The 26222-nt window shown below is 41.1% G+C and overlaps 3 protein-coding genes, 3 non-coding genes and 1 pseudogene across 6 annotated transcripts; 4 read left to right on the forward strand and 3 right to left on the reverse strand.

Annotated features, from left to right (window-relative positions):
- The first annotated feature begins 6188 nt into the window (after positions 1 to 6188).
- LOC144357010 (uncharacterized) lies at positions 6189 to 7121 on the forward strand. Its single transcript, XM_085495842.1, has one exon. The coding sequence runs from the start codon at positions 6189 to 6191 to the stop codon at positions 7119 to 7121; it is 933 nt and encodes a 310-aa protein (XP_085351968.1).
- A 194-nt stretch (positions 7122 to 7315) lies between these two features.
- On the forward strand, positions 7316 to 8713 carry LOC146729208 (uncharacterized). The gene has a single exon (XM_085495843.1). The coding sequence runs from the start codon at positions 7316 to 7318 to the stop codon at positions 8711 to 8713; it is 1398 nt and encodes a 465-aa protein (XP_085351969.1).
- LOC146729209 (uncharacterized) lies at positions 8713 to 9189 on the forward strand. Its single transcript, XM_085495844.1, has one exon. The coding sequence runs from the start codon at positions 8713 to 8715 to the stop codon at positions 9187 to 9189; it is 477 nt and encodes a 158-aa protein (XP_085351970.1).
- A 3904-nt stretch (positions 9190 to 13093) lies between these two features.
- LOC144345074 (U5 spliceosomal RNA) lies at positions 13094 to 13205 on the reverse strand (annotated as a pseudogene).
- Positions 13206 to 18271: 5066 nt separating this feature from the next.
- On the forward strand, positions 18272 to 18386 carry LOC146729210 (U5 spliceosomal RNA). Its single transcript, XR_014928518.1, has one exon. It is a non-coding gene; the product is annotated as a U5 spliceosomal RNA (small nuclear RNA).
- A 6109-nt stretch (positions 18387 to 24495) lies between these two features.
- LOC146729211 (U5 spliceosomal RNA) lies at positions 24496 to 24615 on the reverse strand. The gene has a single exon (XR_014928370.1). It is a non-coding gene; the product is annotated as a U5 spliceosomal RNA (small nuclear RNA).
- Positions 24616 to 25463: 848 nt separating this feature from the next.
- Positions 25464 to 25583, reverse strand: LOC146729212 (U5 spliceosomal RNA). The gene has a single exon (XR_014928371.1). It is a non-coding gene; the product is annotated as a U5 spliceosomal RNA (small nuclear RNA).
- Positions 25584 to 26222: the final 639 nt, after the last annotated feature.

Below are 26222 nucleotides of genomic sequence, written 5' to 3' on the forward strand. Positions count from 1 at the left end.
GCAAGCATCTCGAACGCCCGGATGTTCCAGTCATGTCAGCGAAAAATGTCAAAACAAGTTTACTAGACAAACAACCAAACCAAACAAACAGTTGTTTTGTATGATATTAGATAGTGGATCTGTTTTAATGATACATGTATATTGCTCACTTCAAATTGACAAAATTGAAATATATACCATATTTGTGCAATGAGCAGTTCATAACTATATGCCAGGTCATATTTGTCATAGTTGTTATTGGACCCTATATATAGGGTACTACATATATTTGTATAAACTGCCATATTTATTTGCCAGATAGAAAAAACAATTTGCAATTGAAAGTTTGAGTGACTTTTATTTTGAAATGTCCAATATAAAGTATATAATGGGAAAAATAAAGATATCATTACTGGTTACGAATATTTATAATAAGTGCGTACACACACACTAACATATCAAAGTTTTAATATTACGATCTGAACAGTAACTAATAGTATATGATAATCGGAAATCTGTGATCAGCGAATCAAGGGTCTTACATGTACATGTACAAACTGTCGGACGAAACTTGACCTATATAGTTACCTTTCAGTAGTGTATATAAGGACATAAAACATTTGCCGAAAATAACAATATTTTATTCAATAAATCATTCGTTTCGCTAATTACAGATAATCGGAAATCTGTTAAACAAATGTCCTACATTTGTGTTATTATGTAAACTGTTGGCTTTAGTAGTCATGCCATTGTACACACTAACAGTTTAATTTTCATTATGTGTGTTATCCCCGTTTCGTTTCGTTTCTTCGATTACAATAAGCCAAACTGTGCCGATGACTCTTTAAACTTCGAAGGGCCTTTTTAAACTGTTTGTCCAATTGTTGGTGTGCATTGCTAATTAATATGACAAAGCTGCCTTCTGCTGATCACAGTCCTTTGGGGGACTGTGTGCTGATTCATTCAGTAATCTTTATTGATATTTCTGGATATGTGCCAGTCACCAACTGTAACCTGTCTCATCAACCTTAGCACAGTTTCTGTCAAGTCACCAAATGTGGAATTGCTATTTACTTTCAGCTGCTGAATAAGTACCATGTTACAAACAAATGGATCATCAGTTATATACATAAAACGTGGTTTGCATCAAATGTTGGTGAATATCTTACAGTTTGATAAGAAACAATACATCATCATGGAATGTTAGTTCGTGAACTTTTTTGTTCACAAAACATATATTTAGCCACTTTCACAAATATTCTATCACAAATGGAACCAGCTATATTAGGTTGTACAGGCTTGGTCGCCATTTGGATTTGAAGGTCACCGCAATAACTGTTTTCGAGCACACCAACAAATTATGGTATATCATACCATGGAGGGGCAAATAAATATAGTGAACTTAGTTTGTAGGCCAGGTATAATGGGAGTGCCTATTATGTGGGATCAGACCTTCGCTTATTCTTCATTATTCATTTGAGACTAAATAGGTTAATTACAGAGAATATGTAGTGTCTGCATATTTGGATGATTCCTGTATGAGTGTTTTTCCCTATAAAATGCATTTTCACGCTTTCCTATATACGCTATACAGCAACAATGATTGACAACATCGCAAAGAATGCTGGGAGAAACCGGGTGTGCAAGAAACCAAAGGACGGAGCATGATACCAGCTCTTCACTCTGTCATGTTTCACTGAAATAACAGACTGTGCGTTATAATCTTAGCACATACTAACGAACGATAGTACTGAGATCTACCAGGACTCGTGATTTGAGCATTATTGTAACTCGTGAAATACCGAAAGTTCAAGTAACCGAACGACAACTGAAGAAACAGTACGAGACTATACAAACAAGTACGTGTTCAAGCCAGTGAACGTTTTCCGCCCAGAAACGACCCGGTGATCACGAAGAAACTTTCAACGAGTCGATTCTTATCGTAGATACCATTCTACCACAACATTGAAGTAGAGACCTTGATCGACAGGTACCAATCCTTTTATATAGCGTGAACAGCTGCACTCTACCAATAAATATAAATTAATCAAGTGAACTCAGCGTTGAAGCCGCACTTCGAATTAAAACCCTGTGTGATTCAGGCCATTTATTTCGTTTGGTGATTCTGAAAACTGGCCAAACTGAGTTCTTTCTGACGAGATATTATAATCGGGTAAATTTTTATATGTGAGGCTGCGTATTCTGAGTATTTCCTAGGCCCTATTTTGAAGTCACAGTGAAAGGTTATTTGTGCTTTGGTTATAACCATTGTTGTTAATCCTATGTTTCTGAGTAATGCTTTTCTGACGTTATACTATTATTGTTTGATGAACGTATCAATATTTGAGCATGGAAAGGCTGCAATTTATCAGGCAGATTGTTATTACTGTTTTATTATAAGCGATACCGCGTTATAACAGTAACTGTGTTCGTGTTCTATAAATACTAGAACACATTCTGGTGAGTTGCCTTACCAGCATATTGGTCGTTGGCCAGAGCAGTCAGACAGCTCTTCATATTGGCGGAGAGCGCCCCCATTGGTCAGTTTCACTTAACTGGTCTTTCGTTTTTAGTCCCCGTTCGGACGGAGTCCGAAAACGGGGACTTATGTTTTGCCCTTTGTGCGTCCGTCCGTGCGTCCGTGCGTCCGTGCGTCCGTGATCACCTGTATCTCGAACATGCATGGACCGATTATGTTCAAACTTCACTCATACATCACACATTATATGGGACATATGCACATGCATTTTTTTCATGATCCGATTAACGATAGCCGAATAGCGGCCATTTTAAGGCCGAAAATGCATCAAAATGGCACATTTTCACGATTCCGGACCCGGATCTCAGTTATGCATGGACGGATTTCGTTCAAATTTGGTACATACATTAAACATAATAGGACCTTGATGCACGTCATTTTTTTTTTCGGATCAAGTTCGAAATGGCCGACTGGCGGCCATTTTGTTTTAAAGAATTCAGTTCTGGATCCGTATCAGAGACATGTCTGGATTGATCAAGTTCAAACTTCACACACACAAGGTACATCATGTCACAAATATGTATGTGCATTTGTTTCATGATCCCATTAACGATAGCCAAATGGCGGCCGCTTTAAGGCCGAAAATGCATTGAAATCGCACATTTTCACCATTCCGGACCCAGATCTCAGTTATGCATGGACGGATTTCATTCAAATTTGGTACATACATTAAACATAATAGGACCTTGATGCACGTCATTTTTTTTTTCAGATCAAGTTCGAAATGGCCGACTGGCGGCCATTTTGTTTTAAAGAATTCAGTTCTGGATCCGTATCCGAGACATGTCTGGATTGATCAAGTTCAAACTTCACACACACAAGGTACATCATGTCACAAATATGTATGTGCATTTGTTTCATGATCCCATTAACGATAGCCAAATGGCGGCCGCTTTAAGGCCGAAAATGCATTGAAATCGCACATTTTCACCATTCCGAACCCGGATCTCAGTTATGCATGGACGGATTTTGTTCAAATTCGGTACTTACATTAAACATAATAGGACCTTGATGCACGTCATTTTTTTTTTCGGATCAAGTTCGAAATGGCCGACTGGCGGCCATTTTCTTAAAGAATTCAGTTCTGGATCCGTATCCAAGACATGTCTGGATTGATCAAGTTCAAACTTCACACACACATGGTGCATCATGTCACAAATAGATATGTGCATTTGTTTCATGATCCGCTTAGCAATAGCTGAATGATGGCCATTTTAAGGCCGAAAATGCATTAAAATCACGTATTTTCACAATTCCAGAACCGGATCTCCGTCATGCATGCATGGATTTTGTTCAGATTTAGTACAATGTGTTGTACATATGCAGGTGCATTTCGGTCATGATCTGCTTTGAATGTATATGTCACTCAAATATGAACGGAACGGGGACGTGTCATTGACAATGACTTGTTGATAATTACATGTGTAGCTGCCAATCGTTTACTATTAATTTACTTGTATTCATTTTTAGTCTTTACTACGCATATGTAAGTTTAACAAGATGGTCACAACGCCCTCTGTGTGCTGTGTGAATATTTGAAGGAAACAATTACAAACACACAAACAGGAAGTTAGAGAAAACTGCTTAATGACGGCTTTGATGGTAGATTTCCTACAGGCGGATAGAGCTATTTACGAGGATTAATAGGGTTAACATAGTCCACAGAGTTCTGTCTGGTTTACAAGTTCTATGGATGCTTGTATTGTTGGTTGCTGACAGTTCTGTAATTTGATGTTGGACGGCGTGAGTATTAAAGGCATTTTAATTGTACTGCGTCATTGCATCCTTGTGTAGGTGCATCATAATTGCTCCTGTCACCTCGTATTATTGATCCGGAACTCCCCTTTTTAGACTTACAGTTGACTCCCGTATCCTTTGTTTGAATACTGTAATCGAAAGGCTCTGAGGGTGTAATCATTATCTACCGTTGTTTTTAAGTTCAGAAATTGCACTCACATAAGGTAAATAGCTATCCAGTGATAATTGATTCTCTGGTGATTTCTGTATTCTCGGGTGTGGTTTATTGCATATTAGTGTATTTATAGTACAGTCACTATGGTCTTGTTCATCCTGTAGTGTGTACTCCCCATATATTCATTTCCTTGGTACTGAACCAAGATCTTGCTACATGTATTTATGCTCTTTTTGCTTCGTGTCCTTACTGCACACATGTAGCTATATTTATAATCTTTTAAGAGGGTTATCAGGTTAGACTTCTCTATTGATAACTGTTTTTTACATTTTATGTCATACTTGGGCACTTTGGTGTTGGTTTTGTATCTTTGTTCTCTCCGACTATTCCGTCTTTGTACTGTATTTTGGCTCCTGTTCATCTACTTGTGTACAACATGGCTGCCAAATAAATGGATGGAACTAGCTCAGTAACATCACATGAGTCCAGTGTTCACAAACGTACTTCCATCAAGACTGAAAAGGCAATAGCGGAGGAGATAAGACGCTTGAAAGCCAGTCGATCAGCATATTGTGGCAAGGTCACCTAGAAAATTAATCAAGTTAATGTTTTGATTAAGCAGGGCAGCAGTATTTCTGAGGCCAAGCATAAGTTTCAGGAGTGGCATGCTGCCTATGATAGCTTTACAAATGCTGACAGCATGTATCAAAGTGTTTTGTGGCCTGCAGACAAGCAGCATGATTATGAAATATGGACATTACCACGTTTGTTTGACTTTGATCAGTTTAGATTAGCTACAGAAACCTGGTTGCAGGAAAGTCAGCGTCATCTTCCAGTTGGCAGAACAGATGGCATTACTCCCGATGACAGTGTTTCACAAGTGAAATACAAGACAAGTAAGGTATCTCACAAATCATCAGGAAGTAGGGTTTCCTCTCATGCCAGTAATAAGTTAGCGCAGTTGCTAAACAGAATTGCTAGCACATGTGGCGTCAATGGAAGAAAGGCGGATGCTTGAACGTAAAGAAGCGCTATTGCGTAGACAAAGAGAAGAACGTGACTTAAAAGACAAGTATGAATTAGAAGCTATAGAGATATGAAGTGAGAAGCGAATGTTGGAGCTGAAGACTAATATCGCCGCTGAGAGTGCCAAAATAGAAGCTTATGAGCGGTATGAAAATGCCAGTCAGCAGGGAAGTTCACTAAATTTAAATAAATTATTTTCAGCTGATCGTTACAATCCAGACAAAACGGGCAGTTACACAAGTCACAAAGACAATAAAGGCAAATCGGTTCAGGAAGCCCAGTCACCAGTTGACAAAACTACAAGTAGCACTGTACATCATAGCAGTAAGAAGCACACAAGCTCTTCAGACAGTTCAAGTAACAGTGGTCATAGCAGTCACAGTTCAGATTTACTAGCAGTTAGGCAACAGCAAAATGAGGTAACCAAGTTGTTAATTGAAAACAACAAGAAAGCCACACTGCCACCTCATAAAATAACGTCATTTCATGGTGACCCACGATAATACAAAGCCTTCCTACGTGCTTTTAAACATGGGGTTGAAGCAAAAACTGATGACCCAGAAGGCTGTATTATTTGGAACAGTTTACTGAGGGCGAGCCAAAACAATTTGTTAGCAGCTACATACATATGGAACCAACACAAGGTTACCAAAGAGGACGAAAACTGTTGGACGAAGAGTATGGCAACCCTTTCATTATAGCCCAGACATATGCTAAAGAAGCAGAAATTAAATGATATTAATTAATATTGATATTGATATTAAAAATGAGGATAAGGCAGCACTGAAGTATCAGTATCACAAGGACTATGCTAAGTACATGCATAATAATATTAAAAAAGCGTTCGCTGAAAGGATCCCATGTAATGAGCTAAAGATTGAAAGCGGCAAAGTGTGGTACCTCCCACACCACAGTATATATCATCCTCAGAAAAGGAAGCTTAGGGTGGTGTTTGACTGTGGCGCAGTCTACAGCGGAACATCCCTGAACAAGGAATTAGTCCAGGGTCCAGATTTGACCAACTCATTGCTTGGTGTGTTGATTAGATTTCGTCAGGAGGCCGTTGCTTTGATGGCAGATATAGAGGGCATGTTCTCTCAGGTGACCATGAGTTTCCAGAAGTTCCAAAGATTTCGGTGGTGGCCTGAGGGTGATTTCCATCAACCAGCAGTGGAGTATCGGATGAAAGTTCACCTGTTTGGTGCTACCTCGTCATCTAGCTGTGCCAACTATGTTCTTAGGAAAACTGCCAACAACAGTGAATCAGCTGAGGTCAAGAGCACCATACGGAAGAACTTCTATGTCGACAATATGCTCAAGTCGGTACCCACCATTGGAGAAAGCAAGGTGATGGTAAATGCACTCGTAGATGCCTGTAGGCAAAATGGTTTCAGACTCACAAAGTGGATTTCTAACAGGCGAGAAGCCATAGAGAATGTTCCTGAAGAGGACAGAGCAGGTGGAATCAAGAATTTAGACTTGGACCATGATAGGCTCCCTACAGATCATGCTCTGGGCCTGCAATGGAATATAGAGGAAGACGCCCTTGGGTTCAGAGGGGAAACTAAAGAGAAACCATTAACCAGGAGAGATATATTGGGCACGCTGCACCAGCGATCCTTCCAGCTAAGATTATCTTACAGTCCTTATGCAAGGATGGACTAGGATGGGACGACGAAATTCCTGCTGCACAAGTTGAGCTTTGGAACAAATGGGTTTCTGGACTGCCTGAGTTAGAAAAGAACTTTAGCGTACCAAGATGCTTGAAGCCTACAGGTTTTGGTGTGCCTATGTCTTCTGAATTGCACCACTTTTAAGATGCGAGTGGTGTCGGTTATGGTGTGGTTTCGTACATCAGAATGGTGAACCTTAAGGGTAATATTCATTGTGAGCTGTTGTCAGCAATAGCTAGAGTAAACCCACTAAAGCGGATGACTATTCCACGTTTGGAATTGGCTGCCAGTACTGTCACTGTTCGAACAGATAAGATGTTGAAAAGGGAGTTAGACATCCCAATTGAAGAGAGCTACTTTTGGACAGATAGTCAATCTGTTCTGCGTTATGTTAATAGCAAGACCGAAAGATTTCATACTTTCGTCGCGAACAGATTGGCAGTAATACATGAAGGGTCCAAACCGAATCAGTGGGCCTATGTTAAAAGCAGTCTCAACCCTGCAGATGAATGCTCTAGAAGTCAAACTGTACATAAGTTTTTGAAGAACGCTAGATGGATTAGAGGACCTGATTTCTTGTGGGACGTTCCTGATGCATGGCCAAGGCATCCCTATGATATTCAGCTGCAACCTGAAGATTCAGAAGTGAAAAAGGTTGCTACTGTTCATGCAACATTTGCCCGTGACCCAGAGAATCCTGTAGGCAGACTTATTCAACACTATTCCAGTTGGTACCGTCTAAAGAGGGCTGTGGCCTGGATTCTGAAAGTTAGGCAAATTCTAAAGAAAAGGATCAGTGGTGTGAAATCATGCATGTTGCATGCACAAGAAATTAACAATGAAGACTTGAAGGAAGCAGAAACAGCTATAATCAAAATTGTTCAAAAGGATTCCTTTTCGGATGAGATCAACACTCTTGAAGGCAAGCAAAATAAAACAAAGGTCAGCTGTATACGCAAATTAGACCCAGTTCTAGATAAAAGTGGAACCATGCGAGTGGGAAGACGTCTCAACATAGTCATGATCCCAGAAGATGCTAGACATCAAGTGATCTTGCCAAAGAACTCTCACGTGTCAGAGCTTATACTATGTGATATGCATGATAGGAGTCGACACATGGGCAGGATGTACATGATTTTAAAACAAAGGGAAAAGTACTGGATTGTTAATGCTAATGAAGCAGCAAGGAAGTTGATCAGCAAATGCGTCAAGTGTCGACGTCTGAAAGCAAACCCAGGCGAACAGAAAATGGCAAGCCTCCCAGCAGACAGAGTCACCCCTAATGAACAACCCTTTTCAAGGGTCAGCGTTGACTATTTTGAACCAATTAATGTTAGACAGAGGCGTAGCACTGTGAAAAGATATGTGGTTATTTTTACCTGCTTAGCCATAAGGGCCGTACACATTGAGAAGGCTGATTCGCTGGACACTGCATCATACATTAATGCATTGAGAAGATTTGTATCACGCAGAGGCAACGTTACAGATATAAGATCAGATAATGGTACAAACTTCGTGGGGGCGGAGAGTGTTTTAAGAGAAGAGTCAGGAAAATATAACACTGCTCAGTTAAGGACAACTTGATGAAGGATGGCATCACTTGGAAATTCAACCCTCCTTACGGTTCACATTTCAGAAGAGTCTGGGAACGCCAGATCAGAACTATAAGGAGTTTGTTACAAGCTACAGCTAACGAACAGACACTTACAGATGAAAGCCTTACAACCCTCTTCTGTGAGGTAGAGGCCATAATCAATAGTCGGCCCATAACACAACCATCAGGTGAAGCACATGACGTTGAAGCACTTACCCCTAATATGCTGCTTACTATGAAATCCACATCTCTCCCACCTTGTTTGGTAACTAAAAGTGACTCATATGCTGTATCCAGATGGAAGCAAGTGCAATATCTTGCTGAAATTTTCTGGAAAAGGTGGAAGAAGGAGTACCTACCCCAGCTTCAAGTGCGCCAGAAATGGTTGAAGCAGAGACCTAACCTTAAACTAGGAGACATTGGTATTGGTGAAGACCAGAAACACAGTAATAGAAAGACCAATTGACAAACTGTGTACTATATTGGAGGCAGATGGTTAGTAAAGTGTGTTGCCACCCACATGGATGATGAAGAATGGTACATAAATCTGGTATAACGGAGATGGTTATCATGCTGGTTTTTGGTGATACATTAAGATATCAGCACAACATTTGTACATCTGTTGTGTCCTAATAGTTGGCCCATCAAACCAACTGTGAATTGCAGTGAATAACAACGTTCTCAAACAGCAAACATCAATTTGCTGTGTTCAGCGTTTGGGTGGATATGGAGTCCTGAATTATATTGGACAAACATTAGTGAGCCCTATGTTTATAGGCTGGCCATGTTATAGACGCACATGGTGAACAAACGGAACCTGTTTATTTAGATCGGTCGTCCAGCAAGTCTATTTAGATCGGTCGTCCAGCAAGTATAGCTAGTTTTGCAATTTCAGTTGTGACACTATATTGTATCGATATTTATCGTTTATTATGTTCGTACCTTTGTTGTAATTTGTTTCGTTCTTGCTCTGTAATTCTAGATTAGCTGAATCTATCAGTACTCGGCTGCTTTAGGATCTTGGCATTATAAATCGTCATATCATATATATTGCGATTTGAGGGGTGGTGTGTAGCTGCCAATCGTTTACTATTAATTTACTTGTATTCATTTGTAGTCTTTACTACGCATATGTAAGTTTAGCAAGATGGTCACAGCGCCCTCTGTGTGCTGTATGAATATTTGAAGGAAACAATTACAAACACACAAACAGGAAGTTAGAGAAAACGGCTTAATGACAGCTTCAATGGTAGATTTCCTACAGGCGGATAGAGTCTACAGAGTTTTGTCTGGTTTACAAGTTCTCTGGATGCTTGTATTGTTGGTTGCTGACAGTTCTGTAATTTGATGTTGGACGGCGTGAGTATTAAAAGCATTTTAATTGTACTGCGTCATTGCATCCTTGTGTAGGTGCGTCACAATTGCTCCTGTCGCCTCGTATTATTGATCCGGAACTCCCTTCTTAGACTTACAGTTGACTCCCGTATCCTTTGTTTGAATACTGTATCCAAAAGGCTCTATGAGGGTGTAATCATTATCTACCGTCGTTTTAGGTTCAGAGAATTGCACTCACAACATGGAAGTGCTTTTTCAAGGTCATACATTTGTATTTCCTGCAAGTTGTTGAGCTTTTCCAATACCAATTGTAATAGTGCATTGTGGGTAGAGTTGTACTGTTTGCTGTTATTGGTCTGTTGATTAAATGTTGTTCCTCTGAGATTTGGGGATATGTTTCCGAGTACCGTATAACAAAAAAATCCTAGTGCAGTGATGATTGATTCAAAGTTTTTATCCTTGCTACACCAAGTTTGGGGTGTGGCATGGCCAATGTTTACTTTATTGTCTATAAGTAGATGTTTTATTTCATATATGTATTATATTATTCTAACCACAGGTTTGATTTCACACATTGCCTGTACAATTTTTTTTTTATTGAAAAAGTTGGATCCAGACCGTCACTTTTGTGATATTTACGTGATACTGGCCATAAGTGTTACCCTTGAAACAGCCTGGTTACTTGTGCGATGTATTAACTTTCAAAATTGTTCGAATTTTTGTTTGTGGTGTACGTTTTCAACCTATCGCATATATACGACAAGTACTCTATAAAGACTTGGAGGTACTTGACAGACATGTAGCTAGCGCACACTATGTTCCGTTTGAGTCCAGGACTGCAAACTCTTTTCAACAATATGATTATCGAGAAATTTACATGATACAGGCAATGCTAACTCCCAAGGGCAGAGAGCAGAGAAACCAGGAAAATAATGTGTTTTATTCCCCCACCCCCCCCCCCCCCAAAAAAAAAGATGCCCGGCCATGTATTTAAAATTCGAGCGAGCAGACGGGCGACATTTCTAGGCTCGTGTGTGCGAAAAATAAAGAGGAATTTATTCAACAAGCGGTTGCAAAACCAAGTGAAAAAATATGACCGAAAGGCAGAAGCGTGTCATGGGCATTTCTAAATAGATGAAATAACTGCTTGCGCTTTGCATTGACCTACAGCCCATTAACATTAACAGTACAAAATAATAAAACTGACATAACTATTAAACACAGTAGACAAGACTGATTTATCATTAATTTATTCAGAAAAATAGAAATCAAAAAAGTTATTGTCCTTGCCAAGAACGAATTTTGGGTGCTCGTTACAACAGTGCCACAGCCATTTAATGGGATCTATGGATTTGATATCGCACTTTTTAACAGGGCATGGAAGTTGAGTGGATCCTAGTATATTATGATCACTGACAAGATGGTTGATCAAAGTTGGCCAACCTCGCAGAATCTCGTTGCAATCTTCACCAGACACTCTGGAGCATTTCAAAGTTAGCTCATTCAATTTAAGCAACAAAGACCATTTTACCTTCACCAAAGCTGCAGTTATCATTCTGGAGTTCCGGGAGGATGTAGTCACTTTTGCAGAATCAGCACTGGTACTCGAGGAGTCTCCAACATCGGGGGAATCCCAGAACTCATCTTCCTCAGATGGTATTTTTCCATTACAACCTTCTCCTTTGGTATCAACATCCCCCAAGTCTGAAGCTGAACGTTTTCCCATCTGCACTGCCACATCATCTTCAAACTCAGAAGCAGGTCGTTTATTCCGAAAGGAAGGGAGGTCTTCCATTTGTTTATTACTCTCACCAGAAGGAGGTGTCATAGAAGGAGTTGAATTAACACAAGGTTTAACCTGGGCAGTTAAATATCCAGTGACCGAACTTGGGCCCTCTATAGGTGAGGACTGGTTAGGGTCTGAATCTGATGTATTTGGTTTGTCAGTAACGACAATACGTTGGTCATTATAAGTATCATTTGGAAAAATCTCAGAGTCTGCTGCCAGGAGAGAGGGGACAGCAACATCAGCTATATCAGGAGATGTCTGATCCACTCTAGGAGCAGACATTACAAGTGCGGTACTCGTCCAGTTTTCATTAGTAGACACTGGACATTCACGAAAGCTATGTCCACTGTTTTTACAAATGGTACATTTCAGTAAACATCTAAAACACACGGATTCTTTACACTCAAAAAGGCCATATTTGTCACAATGGGCACATATTTTAGGTTGCCCAGGGTATGAAAACCATATGTTTTTGTTGAGGATCCTCAAACGTGGGGGAATGCTATGTCGCAATTTGACTTTGTATTGACGCAAACCATTGAAACATGTTGGAAACTCAGAGTACACGCATCTTCTTGCGGCAATAACTTCTCCATAATAGGAGAGAGCATGACAAATATGAGTATCGTCGAACTCATGCCCTGCATAAGATGCAGTGACAATAACATAATCTTCATACAATGTAGCCTGGAAATCATTACTAGTTTGGAACTTTTCGAAAAATTCACGGCGCAGCAAGATTGATCTAAATGTGACATCAAATTTGGCTGGTCCAGTTTTTTCCAAAGCCTCAAGGTGAGGGGCAACGTCCACTCCGAAGGTTCTCAAGCATGCAAAGACGTCTTTTGGTGCAATATTAGAATCATTAAAAGTAAGAAGAAGTGTTCTTTCCTTACTCACACTCGGCCGCACTCCAGCCATGGTTGGAAAGAAAAACAGAAAAAGGAAAAATAATGAAGACTAGTTTAAGAACGGTAAACCGAACACGCCTTAAAGTCAACACACGAGCCAGTTCCCTCACCCAGTCTGTTTGACTGAGGCAAGTAGAAACAAAAAAAAATCCCTATCGCCAATAGTCTATTTAACTAGTGGCAGGGAAAACAAAGTAAAGGATAAAAACACGGAAACGACCCTTATCCCAATAGTCTATTTGACTGTGGGCAGGGACGTTGAAAACGACCAAGCAAATAAACACAAAGAAAGGTGAAAAACCAAGCACTGAAATATAACTATACTCACTACAGCCAACCAAGTATTCTCTGAGCGCACGGACTTCTTTAGACTCAAGTTGTTACTCTGCATGGAAATCTTTAGTAAAAGGCGGGAGATTTATGCGATTTGCAGAAAAACCAAAGTTAATTCGAGATATGGTTGTGGTGCAATACATACGTTTCAGTGACCACAACTTTGGATAAGGTGAGTAAAGTGGGAAAACAAATAGCTTTCGATTTTGTGTACTATGTGTAATTTCTTACAGAAACTTAGGTGGTTCGTTATTGAAGGCTAGACAAATAGTTATGTTATACAAAATACATTATGAGAAACGCTGCCTTAAATATGAGAAATATATAACTTGCCCCAGCTTTACATAATACACGTTTAAATCGCTCTCCAGAGCGACGATACAATGTTGTTCAAGGCGAAAACCGTCTCGTCATTTTGAATATTATAATTAATCTTAGATTTTTTTTCGGCATAATTTCCAGTATGATTGTAAATTTTTTTAGCATATAGCACTTCAAAGTTTAGCTACCAGTCAGTACAAACTGTTGCTAGTCAACAATGTAATTAATAGTTTACCTTCATGTTTTTTTAACAACTTGCCCTTTCAGTCGACAGCTACTTCAACATATCCCTGTATCCGCTGGTAGAGGGCGCAACTCGTGCGAATTGCATGAGCTATCAAACCAAGGTGTAAATTTTTACAGAAGGTCAGTGCCCGGTCATAGAGATCCGCCAATTTGAAGTAATCTGTGAAATAAAAATGAAAAAAACGGCGATGTCCAAGCTTACCCGGGCATGATCAGACAGCCATGAAACCTGCCCGTCAGTTGTAAACCCGCCCAACGGCCCGATAGACTCTGACCATCGTCGAAATTTGGATACTGAAAGATTCGGTTATCTGAATATCGTACATATTCAGGTTGCCGATTCAATGATTTATAACATTTGTTTAGTTATCACCCCTCAATTGGGCGGCGTTATCAAAAATTTGATTATAGACTCATTAGTTGTTCCTCTGCACGGAAATCTTTAGTAAAAGGCGATTTTTGATTTAGGAGGTAAAATCAATCAATCATTCATCAAGAAAACGAAATGAGATTACAGGCCCCTCCTAGGCAGGCCAGCCTTGCTGGATCTCACCACATACGACTTCGAATCCTCCTGCCTGATGTTATATAGCCTGAGTGTCTATGACAAAGTCCAGGGGCAACAGAAACAGAAACTCTGGGATCAGACTACGACATAATATCCCACCACGCCTTTGTGCATGTAATCGTAATATCTGGTTCTCATACCTTCTCGTAACGCTCCATCAAAATGTTGCGACTTCCCACTACACAAGCTTTCCAAAGTTGATGTCAGATGCTGCTCAATATCTAGCACAGACTGCCGGAAAATTCTCACAGGTTGGGCTGACGTGGTGAACCTTCTCCAAACCTCCCACAACCTCTTTAATACCATCCATCTTCTGTGTCCTGTAAAACAATGCAAAGCCACTTCTATCAACACCTCAGAATGGCTTTCCCACTGCTGCAACTGCCATCCTGAGTTTGTTCTGGCCAAAAGCTCATCCTTCTTTGACTATTATTACATCACCTAACTCGTCATGTCTCACACCATCCTACCCCTTATTATGGCCTCTCTGTCTATACTTTCCATTAATATTAATGGTTTATAAGAATACATTAAACATGCTCAGCTATTTTCAGACTGCCGTAACAACTACGACATTGTTTTCATCCAAGAAGCTCATGTCAGCACTCTTGCAGAAGAACAACAGTGGACGTGCGAGCGGGGAGGTGAGGCCATTTGGAGTATCGGCGCTAACAACAGCAAGGGTGTTGGGATTTTGTTTTCGCCAAACTCTGGCATTTCTCCAACTAACATCATGAAAGACGGCGATGGTAGAGTAATTGCCTGTACAGTTAAAGTCAGCGGGTCACCTTTAACTCTGGTCAACATTTATGGGCCTAATGTCCCTGGGCGCAGGTCTGATTTTTTCAACTCACTTCATGAATTCTGTGGCAGCGGCTTCCCAATCGTACTTGGAGGAGACTTTAACTGCATCGAGTCCACCAATGACAAATGTGATGGTTTACTTTCCAGTCGTCACTCCTTTGTCGGTAGTAGGCAACTTTGCCAACTGGTCAGTGATTTCTCCATGGTCGATTCTTGGCGCAAAGACCACCCTACTGCTCAGCAGTTTACCTGGCGGGATGCTAATAACACCACTGCCTCCCGGCTTGACAGATTTTACGTCTCCATCTGCTTAAACACTGAAACTAGCATTTCTCCTTGTTCGCTATCTGATCATGAGTTTATGAAACTCTCTATTTCTCCTTTCTCCTCCCCACATCGTGGCCCAGGAGTTTGGAAGTGTAACACGTCTCTTTTCCAGGACCCTAAAATTACTAAAGACCTAGAAGAGCATTATAACAAGTGGAAGACACTGCAACCAGCTTTCAATACCATGGCAGATTGGTGGGATATGATAAAACATCGTATGCAGCTTCTTCTGAAGTCCCATTCTCATCGCAAGGCAAAAGCCCACAAGGCAGCGTTGGAATCGCTCCATCAACAGCTTGTGCTCTATACATCAAAACTGAATCAGGGAGATCGCTCCAAGCCAACCCTAGACAACTACCACGAAATTAAAAACAAAATTAATAAGCTTAAAGCCAAGCGCTTGCAGGGAGTCAAGATCCGGGCCCGTATGCAAAAACTGGATATGGATGAGAAATGCTCCAGATACTTCTTCAGCCGGGAACATCGCAGAGGAAAGGAGAAACTCATCACTGCCATCTTGAATAAACATGGTACTATTCACCATTCTCAGAATAAAATCTCTGAAACCCTCATCGACTTTTACCAAACGCTGTACATGGCTGAACCTTGTCTCAACACCACGGAACAGGAGTACTTCCTATTTAAATTTCTAACAAACTCTCACCTAATCAGTAATCTACTCTGGAAGGGCTTCTCACCTCTGCAGAGGTTCAACAGTCACTTCGCTGCATGCAAAACCACAAAACCCCCGGAAGCGATGGATTACCTAAGGAATTTTATTCTGCATGTTGGCGTTTTATAGGGGAAGACCTCACTGAAGTACTCAATCAAGAACTTGAGCTTGGGAAACTCTCGTCCTCCCAGCGCCATGGTACCATCATCCTGCTGAACAAACCCGGTGATTCCTCCACTCCAGCTAACGAAAATGCCCATTTGAGCCCACAAAACTAACCGTCAATTTCCCTACTCAACACCGATTACAAGCTCATCTCCAAATCCTTCTGCAACCGTTTAAAATCTGTTACCTCTCACCTGCTGTCTCCATACCAAACGTGTGGGACCCTGGGAGGTCCATCCAGGAGAACGTCCAGGTTATTCGAGACGTTGTCTACCTTGCCAATGAACGCAACTTTCCCTGTGCTCTGGTATCGCTAGACCAGCAAAAGGCTTTCGACCGTGTTGAGTGGCCCTTCCTTGTAAAGGTTCTGCAGAGAATGAATTTTGGCCCCTCGTTCATCCAAACCATTCAGACCTTCTATAATGACATCCACAGCTCAGTTCTGGTTAATGGGTTCCTCTCAAAAGTCTTTCCCCTTTCAAGAGGTGTGCGGCAGGGCTGCCCCATTTCACCACTGCTGTACACCCTTTACATTGAACCCTTTGCTGCTGCAGTTAGGCAATCCCCGTGCATCCAAGGGTTTAACCTGCCAGGAGCTCCCTCACCATCCAAACTCTTCCAGTACGCCGATGACAACACTGCCATTATTACCAGCTCAGAGTCCTTGGAAGCTCTGATGTCCATCAGTGAGCGTTTTGGTTTAGCATCCGGATCCCGACTAAATAAGCAAAAGACCAAAGGCATGTGGGCTGGAAGCTGGAAACACAGAGTGGACTCTCCAAGTGGCATATCTTTCAATAACAAGAGACTTAAAGTCAATGGGGTTTGGATCTCAAACGAGGACATGCCATCAGAAAACTGGTCCGTTAGACACAACAAGCTGAGAAATATGCTCATGTCCTGGAGATCTAGACGTCTCACCTTAACTGGCAAAACCACCATTTTCAACTCTCTTGCCATCCCCTATCTGCCTATGACGAAGGGGGGTTGGGGCCTCGTACATCTCCACAGCATGGCAAATGCTCTGCTGTTGAAAACTGTTTTCTGATGCTTCCATGATCGTCCCTGCTGCTATTTCACCAAGGCATACTGTGCCTCAGATCTCAGGTGTCTTCTGCCGAACATGTGGTCAAACATTGGCCCACACTTCCCACCGGAACCTCCCTGGTATGCTTCTATCATCACCCTTGCTCGTACAGTACATAGAATGGACAACAACATTATTTGCAATAAAGCCACCACGAAAGAGTTATATGGCTTACTCCTGAATCAAGCTTCTATATACCCACGTGTGATGGAGTTGAAGGGCTGTCTCGACTGGAACACTATTTGGCACAGAGTTCATGCCCCTCTTCTGGACATGAACATGAGGGACCTGTCTTGGAGAATAATCCATAATGCACTTACCACCACCATTATGATGCATAGATGGGGATACGCCACCAGTCAAATGTGTCCTCGTCTCTCTTGTACTATGCCAGAGACAATACATCACATGTTTATTTCTTGCGATTTTTCGGCTTCCCTGTGGTCTTGGGTGGAAAGTTTAATTTTTCGTCACTTTGGTCTCTTAAACGTCTGTACATCCAACCTCATCATCTACAGCTTAGCTGACCCCGTGCACACGTCATTTCCCAACAACTCCGCCCTTTACATCATTAACCTAGTTAAACTCCATATTTGGAAGACCAGATGTAAAGCCGCCTTTGAAAATATCCACTTGTCATCTGAATCAGCCATTTTGAACATCAATGAAGACATCAAAAGACGACTCCAGACTGATCAACTGCGTTTCTCCAGAGCGAAATACGTCTCCCTGTGGCAACCACTCCACCTGACCAATCAACCCAGTTCTCAAACTTAATCACAATGGCCCGAGCTCAGCATCACTACGGTTCATCGATTATCGCAATCAATTCAAAGTTACACATCTCTGTTTCTGTTGCTTTTGGACTTTTCCATAGACATTCAGGCTACATAACATCAGGCAGGAGGACTCGAAGTCTCATGTGGTGAGATCCAGCGAGGCTGGCCTGCCTAGGAGGGGCCTGTAATCTCATTTCGTCTACTTGATGAATGATTGATTTAACCTCCTAAATCAAAAATCGCCTTTTACTAAAGATTTCCGTGCAGAGGAACAACTAATGAGTCTATAATCAAATTTTTGATAACCCCGCTCAATTGCGGGGTGATAAATAAATAAATAAACAAATATTAGAAATAATTGAATCGGCAACCTGAATTGGCGGATCTTTGTGGCCGGGCACTGACCTTCTGTAGAAATTTACACTTTGGTTTGATAGCTCATCAAATTCGCACGAGTTGCGCCCTCTACCAGCGGATACAGGAATATGTTGAAGTAGCTGTCGACTGAAAGGGCAAGTTATTAAAAAAATCATGAAGGTAAATTATTAATTACATTGTTGACTAGCAACAGTTTGTACTGACTGGCAGCTAAACTTTGAAGTGCTATATGCTAAAACAATGTTACAATCATACTGGAAATTATGCCGAAAAGAAATCTAAGATTAATTATAATATCCGAAATGACGAGACGGTTTTCGCTTTGAACAACATTGTTACAGTATCGTCGCTATAGAGCGCGACTTAAACGTTTATGTTTAAGCAGGGGCAAATTATGCATTTCTCATATTCAAGGCAGCGTTTCTCATAATGTATTTTGTATAACATAATTATTTGTCTAGCCTTCAATAACAAACCACCTAAGTTTCTGTAAGAAATTACACATAGTACACAAAATCGAAAGATATTTGTTTTCCCACTTTACTCACCTTATCCGAAGTTGTGGTCACTGAAACGTATGTATTACACCACAACCGTATGTCGAATTAACTCTGGTTTTTCTGCAGACCGTATCAATCGTCGTTGGATGCCGGAGCTATTCTTCACTTCAGGTTTACCTGTACCGAGTGGTGTATTCTGTGTTTGCAGCCTAATTGTACAAGTCACAACCGGACACTGAAGCTGTTCTTCAATTCAAGGTCACCTCTGTTGAGTGCTGTGTCCTGATTGCTGTTTGGTTCATTAGCTTTTCCCTGCTTTTTTTGCTCTGTGTTTGCTCTCCTTTTGGCGTCTGTTGTTCCTCTGCCCATAGTCAAATGGACTATTGGGCTGAGGGGTCCTCCCCTCTTCTCCATTCCTGTTTCTTTCTCACTACGTTTGGCTGCCATGACTGGAGCTCCATCAATGGCAAGAAAGGAGATAATTCTCTGCCTTTCCTTCCAGAGCGAAAGTGTCCCTCCCAAAGAGGTATTCTGATTTTTAGCTTCTGGTGGCGTTGTCATCGAGCCACATCTGGAGGCAGTTGAAAAACTATCTGCCTCAAAGTATGATGTGACCTTTCGGTCTATCTCTCTCAGGCATGAGTTCTTTTCTAAGCTAAAGGGCTTGGATACGCAAGTTTGTGTGTCTTCTTATGAAGAATTTGTGATTGTTACTGCCTCCTTTGTGGGGAATGATTTAGACGATTCATTTGTCCGCCACGCTTTAAATGCTTTTGGAGAAGTTGTTGCAGCGAGAAAATGTGTGTACGCAGACCACCCTTCATGTTTCAACAGTCTGCGACAGTACAAGATCAGACTACGTCATAATATCCCACCACGCCTTCGTGTATGTAATCGTAATATCTGGTTCTCATACCTTGGTCAACCGAAGATTTGCGCACGGTGCAATAAGAATGGTCATTTTGTCAAAGACTGTAAAGAAGTTATTTGTTACAGGTGCCTCGAAATGGGCCACTCAGTTGACAGCTGCACAAATCCCATCACTTGGACTGTCTGTCATAAAGGTGGACACAATTACCGCAACTGTCCAATTTCTTTCGCCGGCAGAGTCAACCTAGGTAAAACTTGGACCCCTACCAATCCACCAGCATCCGATCCTATTCCCCCACCTGAGCCCTCGAGTGCAACCCCACCCCACGATCCTCCTTCTGAGTGAATTGGCAAGGCGAGTCGCTACGGTGCTTCCACCTGCCAAGCCACAGACCTTTGCACTTAGATTTATTCAGACAAGAGCCCGAGGCTTTAGAAAATCTATCAGACAACATGATAAGGTGGTTGAGAGATGACAGGTCCGATAGTGAGGCTGTATTATCATCAGCATACTGCACGAGCTTACACTCATCAGTTGATCCAGGAAGGTAAAAGCCCTTGATCTTTTGGCAGTTCCTCACAGCGGCTGCAAATGGCTCGATGAATAGCACATAAAGCAGGGGAGAAAGAGGGCATCCTTGGCGAACTCCTCTAGATAACATGATGGGGGGTGACAAATGACCATTAACCAGAACAGAGCTGGTGATACCATTATACAGACATGATATGAAGTGACTGAATTGGGGACCAAAATTCATACGAAAAAGAACTTTGTGCAGAAAACTCCATTCCACCTGGTCAAAGGCTTTCTGTTGGTCCAATGAGATAAGCAGACCTGACATATTACGATCATTAGCATGAAACACAATATCACGGATGATCTGAATGTTTTCTTGGATCGATCTTCCAGAGACACCACATGTTTGAAAGGGAGATAACAGACTAGAGATGACAGGTTTCAGGCGGTTACAGAGAGATTTGGAGATCAGCTTGTAGTCCACATTCAAAAGCGATATAGGACGTTTGTTCTTTGGATCGAGGTGAGAGTTTTCATTGCCAGGTTTGGTGACATCGATATCCTTATTGATAAGGGTGATGACGCCTTTCTTTTGAGATGAAGAAAGATGACCGGAAGAAAGCTATTCATTGATGACGTCAGTCAGATCATATTTCAGAAAGTGCCAGCAATGAATATAAAATTCCTTTGGCAAACCATCCCTTCCGGGTGTTTTGTTGTTCTCCATGCCCCTAAGGGCATGAAATGAGACAAGATTTACAACGGTCTTTAACCATATCCCACCATTCACTGATGTTATCAAAGGCCGGCTTCAGAGTCTTCCATCTTTCATAGTCGTCTTCGATGGATCTTATAATCTCCGGATCCTGGAAGAGTGAGACGTTACATTTCCATACTCCAGGTCCCCGAGCAGGGGAATTAAAGGCTTTAAGCAGAATACATACAGCATCATGATCAGAAAGAGTGAAAGCAGAAATAGTTGCAGAAGATACATTCAGGGATGAAGATACATACAATCGGTCAATCCTAGATGAAACAGAGTTGTTCTTGTTGCGCCAGGTGAATTGTGATGTAGAAGGATGATGCTTTCGCCAAACATCCACAAGGCTAAGTTCAGAGCAAAGATCACCCAGCTCTAAGCCCCCTACACAGGAATGGGAGCATGTTAGAGAACCTCCCAACTTGTCCATACTACTCTCAATACAATTAAAGTCCCCACCAAGAATCAGGGGGGGGGTTACCTCCAAGAAATTGATGAAGCGAGTCAAGGAATTTTTTCCTCTGAGAAGGCATATTAGGAGCATACACAGAAATAACTTTAAAAAGGTTTGTGTTCCACTTCACAACACTTGATACCACTCTGCCACTATCATCAGAAACATTACATTTCGGTGAAAGGAGGATCCCCACACCTCTGCTGTTGTTCGAGCCGAGACTCCATATCGCACTACCACCCCATTCTCTCTCCCACTGCTTTCCTTCCTCAAGAGAACAAACATGTGCCTCCTGGACAAGGATGATATCAAAGTTAGATTCATGACAGTATTTGAAAAAAAGAGACCTTTTCATATAATCTTTTAAACCATTTATGTTTATTGAAATAATAGAGACAGACATATTTTTGGTGAGAAGAACCTTTATTTCGTAAAATAATCATCAAAATAGCTGGATTCTTTGTTCAGAACCCATTGTGGGTGGGCTTCGCAACAGTGGACGAGCCACTCGGATGGCGTGACAGACACAGCTTCACATGCTTCGACAGGGCAGAGCAGTTGCACCGTGTCCAGAAAAGAGTGGTGAGCTTGGAGATGAGAAACTAGGGCAGGCCATCCAGTAAATTCGCTATTGCAGTCCGCATCAGACACTCGGTGACATGTAACTTCCACCTGGTTCAGTTTGTGGAGGCGAGAATCTCTTGTCCTCGACAAGGCAGCCTTAGTTTCAGTATTCACATTCGGTGTGTTTACACTTTGTTCGTCAGCACTGGTGAAGCTCTCGCAATCAGAAACAATAGTGACATCGTGTGAAAAGCCAGGGACCCTAGTTCGTTTGTGATCTTCAGTGGAGGGAACATAGTCATCTTCTGCTGGGCGTTTTCCGCTAGCAAGATGGGGAAGAATAGGAGCTTCAGCCACCATATCAGAAATGTCTTCGGGTTCACTACCAACAGTTTCAGATGGTGATACACTGGCGGGTGAAGAAGAGATGGCGCCTGGACCAGAAGTAGTTTTCGCAGAATCATGTTTAGAAATACGCAAGATCGGAGGAGAATCGTAATTCATATCAGATTGAACCGGACAGGCAGGTGAGATTACAGGGTCAGTGATATCAGCCGAATCAGCTGGAGAGGTATCATGGACAGGTTTGGCAGGAGCAGGATCAGATGTCCGGCTTGCTTGTGGTGCTGTGGACCACTTGTTCAGAACACTGGCTTTGTTCGCAAAAGAGACTTTACATTGGCGGAAGTTGTGCCCGTTTTCATGGCACACAGTACATTTTATGTCATTGGTACAGTTGTCAAGAGAGTGGCCAACTCCAAGACAGCGAAAGCAAACAATTTCTTTGCATTCTTTAGCAAAGTGATCAACTCCGTGACAGCGGGCACAGATTTTAGGCTGACCGGGATAAGAAATCCAAACATTTCTATTACAGATGCGCTGACGGGGAGGAATATTTCCCCCCAATTTAACTTTATATTGACGAATTCCATTAAAGCAAGTAGGAAACTCAGAGTAGACGCATTTTCGTGCAGCAAGAACCTTTCCAAATCTAGATAAAGCATGTTGCATGTATGAGTCATCTAGATCATTGCCCACGTATGAGGCGGTGACGATAGTGGATTCTTCATATGAAGATGAGGAACAGTCTGCTGAGGCAGCAATTTTCTCTTCAAAATTTCTTCTGAAGGATAAGGAATGAAAGGTGACATCATATTTTGACGGACCAAGCTTTTCAACAGCTTCCAAGTGAAGCTTCACATCAATGTCGAAGGATTTTAAATAATCAAACACCTGTTTAGGTGTTGCAGATTCAGATTTTAAAACCAAACAAAGAACTCTGTCTTTTCTACCAATAGGCCGAATTCCAGCCATGGCAACAGAGAGACAAAACAAAAAAGATGAAAACAGCACGAGGCAAAGCCTCGAGCAAGACAAGTCCAATAACCAGCAAGCAAACTGAAGGCAGCAGCACACGTGAGAGGACAGCAGTGAATCAGAAAATATCAAACGATGATCAAAGCAAGAAGAGAATTACTTACAGGATCCAGTGACTTGGTAACAGCGAAGATTTATGCGGTCTGCAGAAAAACCAGAGTTAATTCGACATATGGTTGTGGTGTAATACATACGTTTCAGTGACCGCAACTTCGGATAAGGTGAGTAAAGTGGGAAAACAAATATCTTTCGATTTTGTGTACTATGTGTAATTTCTTACAGAAACTTAGGTGGTTTGTTATTAAAGGCTAGACAAATAATTATGTTATACAAAATACATTATGAGAAACGCTGCCTTGAATATGAGAAATACATAATTTGCCCCTGCTTTCTGACCAATAAACGTTTAAGTCGCGCTCTATAGCGACGATACTGTAACAATGTTGTTCAAAGTGAAAACCGTCTCGTCATTTCGGATATTATAATTAATCTTAGATTTCTTTTCGGCATAATGTCCAGTATGATTGTAACATTGTTTTAGCATATAGCACTTCAAAGTTTAGCTGCCAGTCAGTACAAACTGTTGATAGTCAACAATGTAATTAATAGTTTACCTTCATGATTTGTTTAATAACTTGCCCTTTCAGTCGACAGCTACTTCAACATATCCCTGTATCCGCTGGTAGAGGGCGCAACTCGTGCGAATTTGATGAGCTATCAAACCAAAGTGTAAATTTCTACAGAAGGTCAGTGCCCGGCCACAAAGATCTGCCAATTGGAAGTAATCTGTGAAATAAAAATGAAAAAAAACAAACAAACAAAAAACGGCGATGTTGAATTTTGCCCAAGCATACCCGGGCCTGATTAGACAGTCATGAAACCTGCCCGTCTGTTGTAAACCCGCCCGATAGAGCCTGGCCATCGTCGAAATTTGGATACTGAAAGATTTGGTCATCTGAATATCGTACATATTCAGGTTGCCGATTCAATTATTTCTAATATTTGTTTATTTATCGCCCCGCAATTGAGCGGGGTTATCAAAAATTTGATTATAGACTCATTAGTTGTTCCTCTGCACGGAAATCTTTAGTAAAAGGCGAAAGATTTATGCGGTCTGCAGAAAAACCAGAGTTAATTCGACATATGGTTGTGGTGTAATACATACGTTTCAGTGACCACAACTTCGGATAAGGTGAGTAAAGTGGGAAAACAAATATCTTTCGATTTTGTGTACTATGTGTAATTTCTTACAGAAACTTAGGTGGTTTGTTATTAAAGGCTAGACAAATAATTATGTTATACAAAATACATTATGAGAAACGCTGCCTTGAATATGAGAAATACATAATTTGCCCCTGCTTTCTGACCAATAAACGTTTAAGTCGCGCTCTATAGCGACGATACTGTAACAATGTTGTTCAAAGTGAAAACCGTCTCGTCATTTCGGATATTATAATTAATCTTAGATTTCTTTTCGGCATAATGTCCAGTATGATTGTAACATTGTTTTAGCATATAGCACTTCAAAGTTTAGCTGCCAGTCAGTACAAACTGTTGATAGTCAACAATGTAATTAATAGTTTACCTTCATGATTTTTTTAATAACTTGCCCTTTCAGTCGACAGCTACTTCAACATATCCCTGTATCCGCTGGTAGAGGGCGCAACTCGTGCGAATTTGATGAGCTATCAAACCAAAGTGTAAATTTCTACAGAAGGTCAGTGCCCGGCCACAAAGATCCGCCAATTGGAAGTAATCTGTGAAATAAAAATGAAAAAAACAAAAACAAAAAACGGCGATGTTGAATTTTGCCCAAGCATACCCGGGCCTGATTAGACAGTCATGAAACCTGCCCGTCTGTTGTAAACCCGCCCGATAGAGCCTGGCCATCGTCGAAATTTGGATACTGAAAGATTTGGTCATCTGAATATCGTACATATTCAGGTTGCCGATTCAATTATTTCTAATATTTGTTTATTTATCGCCCCGCAATTGAGCGGGGTTATCAAAAATTTGATTATAGACTCATTAGTTGTTCCTCTGCACGGAAATCTTTAGTAAAAGGCGAAAGATTTATGCGGTCTGCAGAAAAACCAGAGTTAATTCGACATATGGTTGTGGTGTAATACATACGTTTCAGTGACCACAACTTCGGATAAGGTGAGTAAAGTGGGAAAACAAATATCTTTCGATTTTGTGTACTATGTGTAATTTCTTACAGAAACTTAGGTGGTTTGTTATTAAAGGCTAGACAAATAATTATGTTATACAAAATACATTATGAGAAACGCTGCCTTGAATATGAGAAATACATAATTTGCCCCTGCTTTCTGACCAATAAACGTTTAAGTCGCGCTCTATAGCGACGATACTGTAACAATGCTGTTCAAAGTGAAAACCGTCTCGTCATTTCGGATATTATAATTAATCTTAGATTTCTTTTCGGCATAATGTCCAGTATGATTGTAACATTGTTTTAACATATAGCACTTCAAAGTTTAGCTGCCAGTCAGTACAAACTGTTGATAGTCAACAATGTAATTAATAGTTTACCTTCATGATTTTTTTAATAACTTGCCCTTTCAGTCGACAGCTACTTCAACATATCCCTGTATCCGCTGGTAGAGGGCGCAACTCGTGCGAATTTGATGAGCTATCAAACCAAAGTGTAAATTTCTACAGAAGGTCAGTGCCCGGCCACAAAGATCCGCCAATTGGAAGTAATCTGTGAAATAAAAATG

The sequence above is a fragment of the Saccoglossus kowalevskii genome, chromosome 22, assembly GCF_978046115.1.
Source record: "Saccoglossus kowalevskii chromosome 22, keSacKowa6.1, whole genome shotgun sequence".
Taxonomy (NCBI): domain Eukaryota; kingdom Metazoa; phylum Hemichordata; class Enteropneusta; family Harrimaniidae; genus Saccoglossus; species Saccoglossus kowalevskii.

Coding starts and splice junctions, on each gene's coding strand:
- LOC144357010 (XM_085495842.1), top strand. CDS start 6,189: ATGATATTAATTAATATTGATATTGATATTAAAAATGAGGATAAGGCA.
- LOC146729208 (XM_085495843.1), top strand. CDS start 7,316: ATGGTGAACCTTAAGGGTAATATTCATTGTGAGCTGTTGTCAGCAATA.
- LOC146729209 (XM_085495844.1), top strand. CDS start 8,713: ATGAAGGATGGCATCACTTGGAAATTCAACCCTCCTTACGGTTCACAT.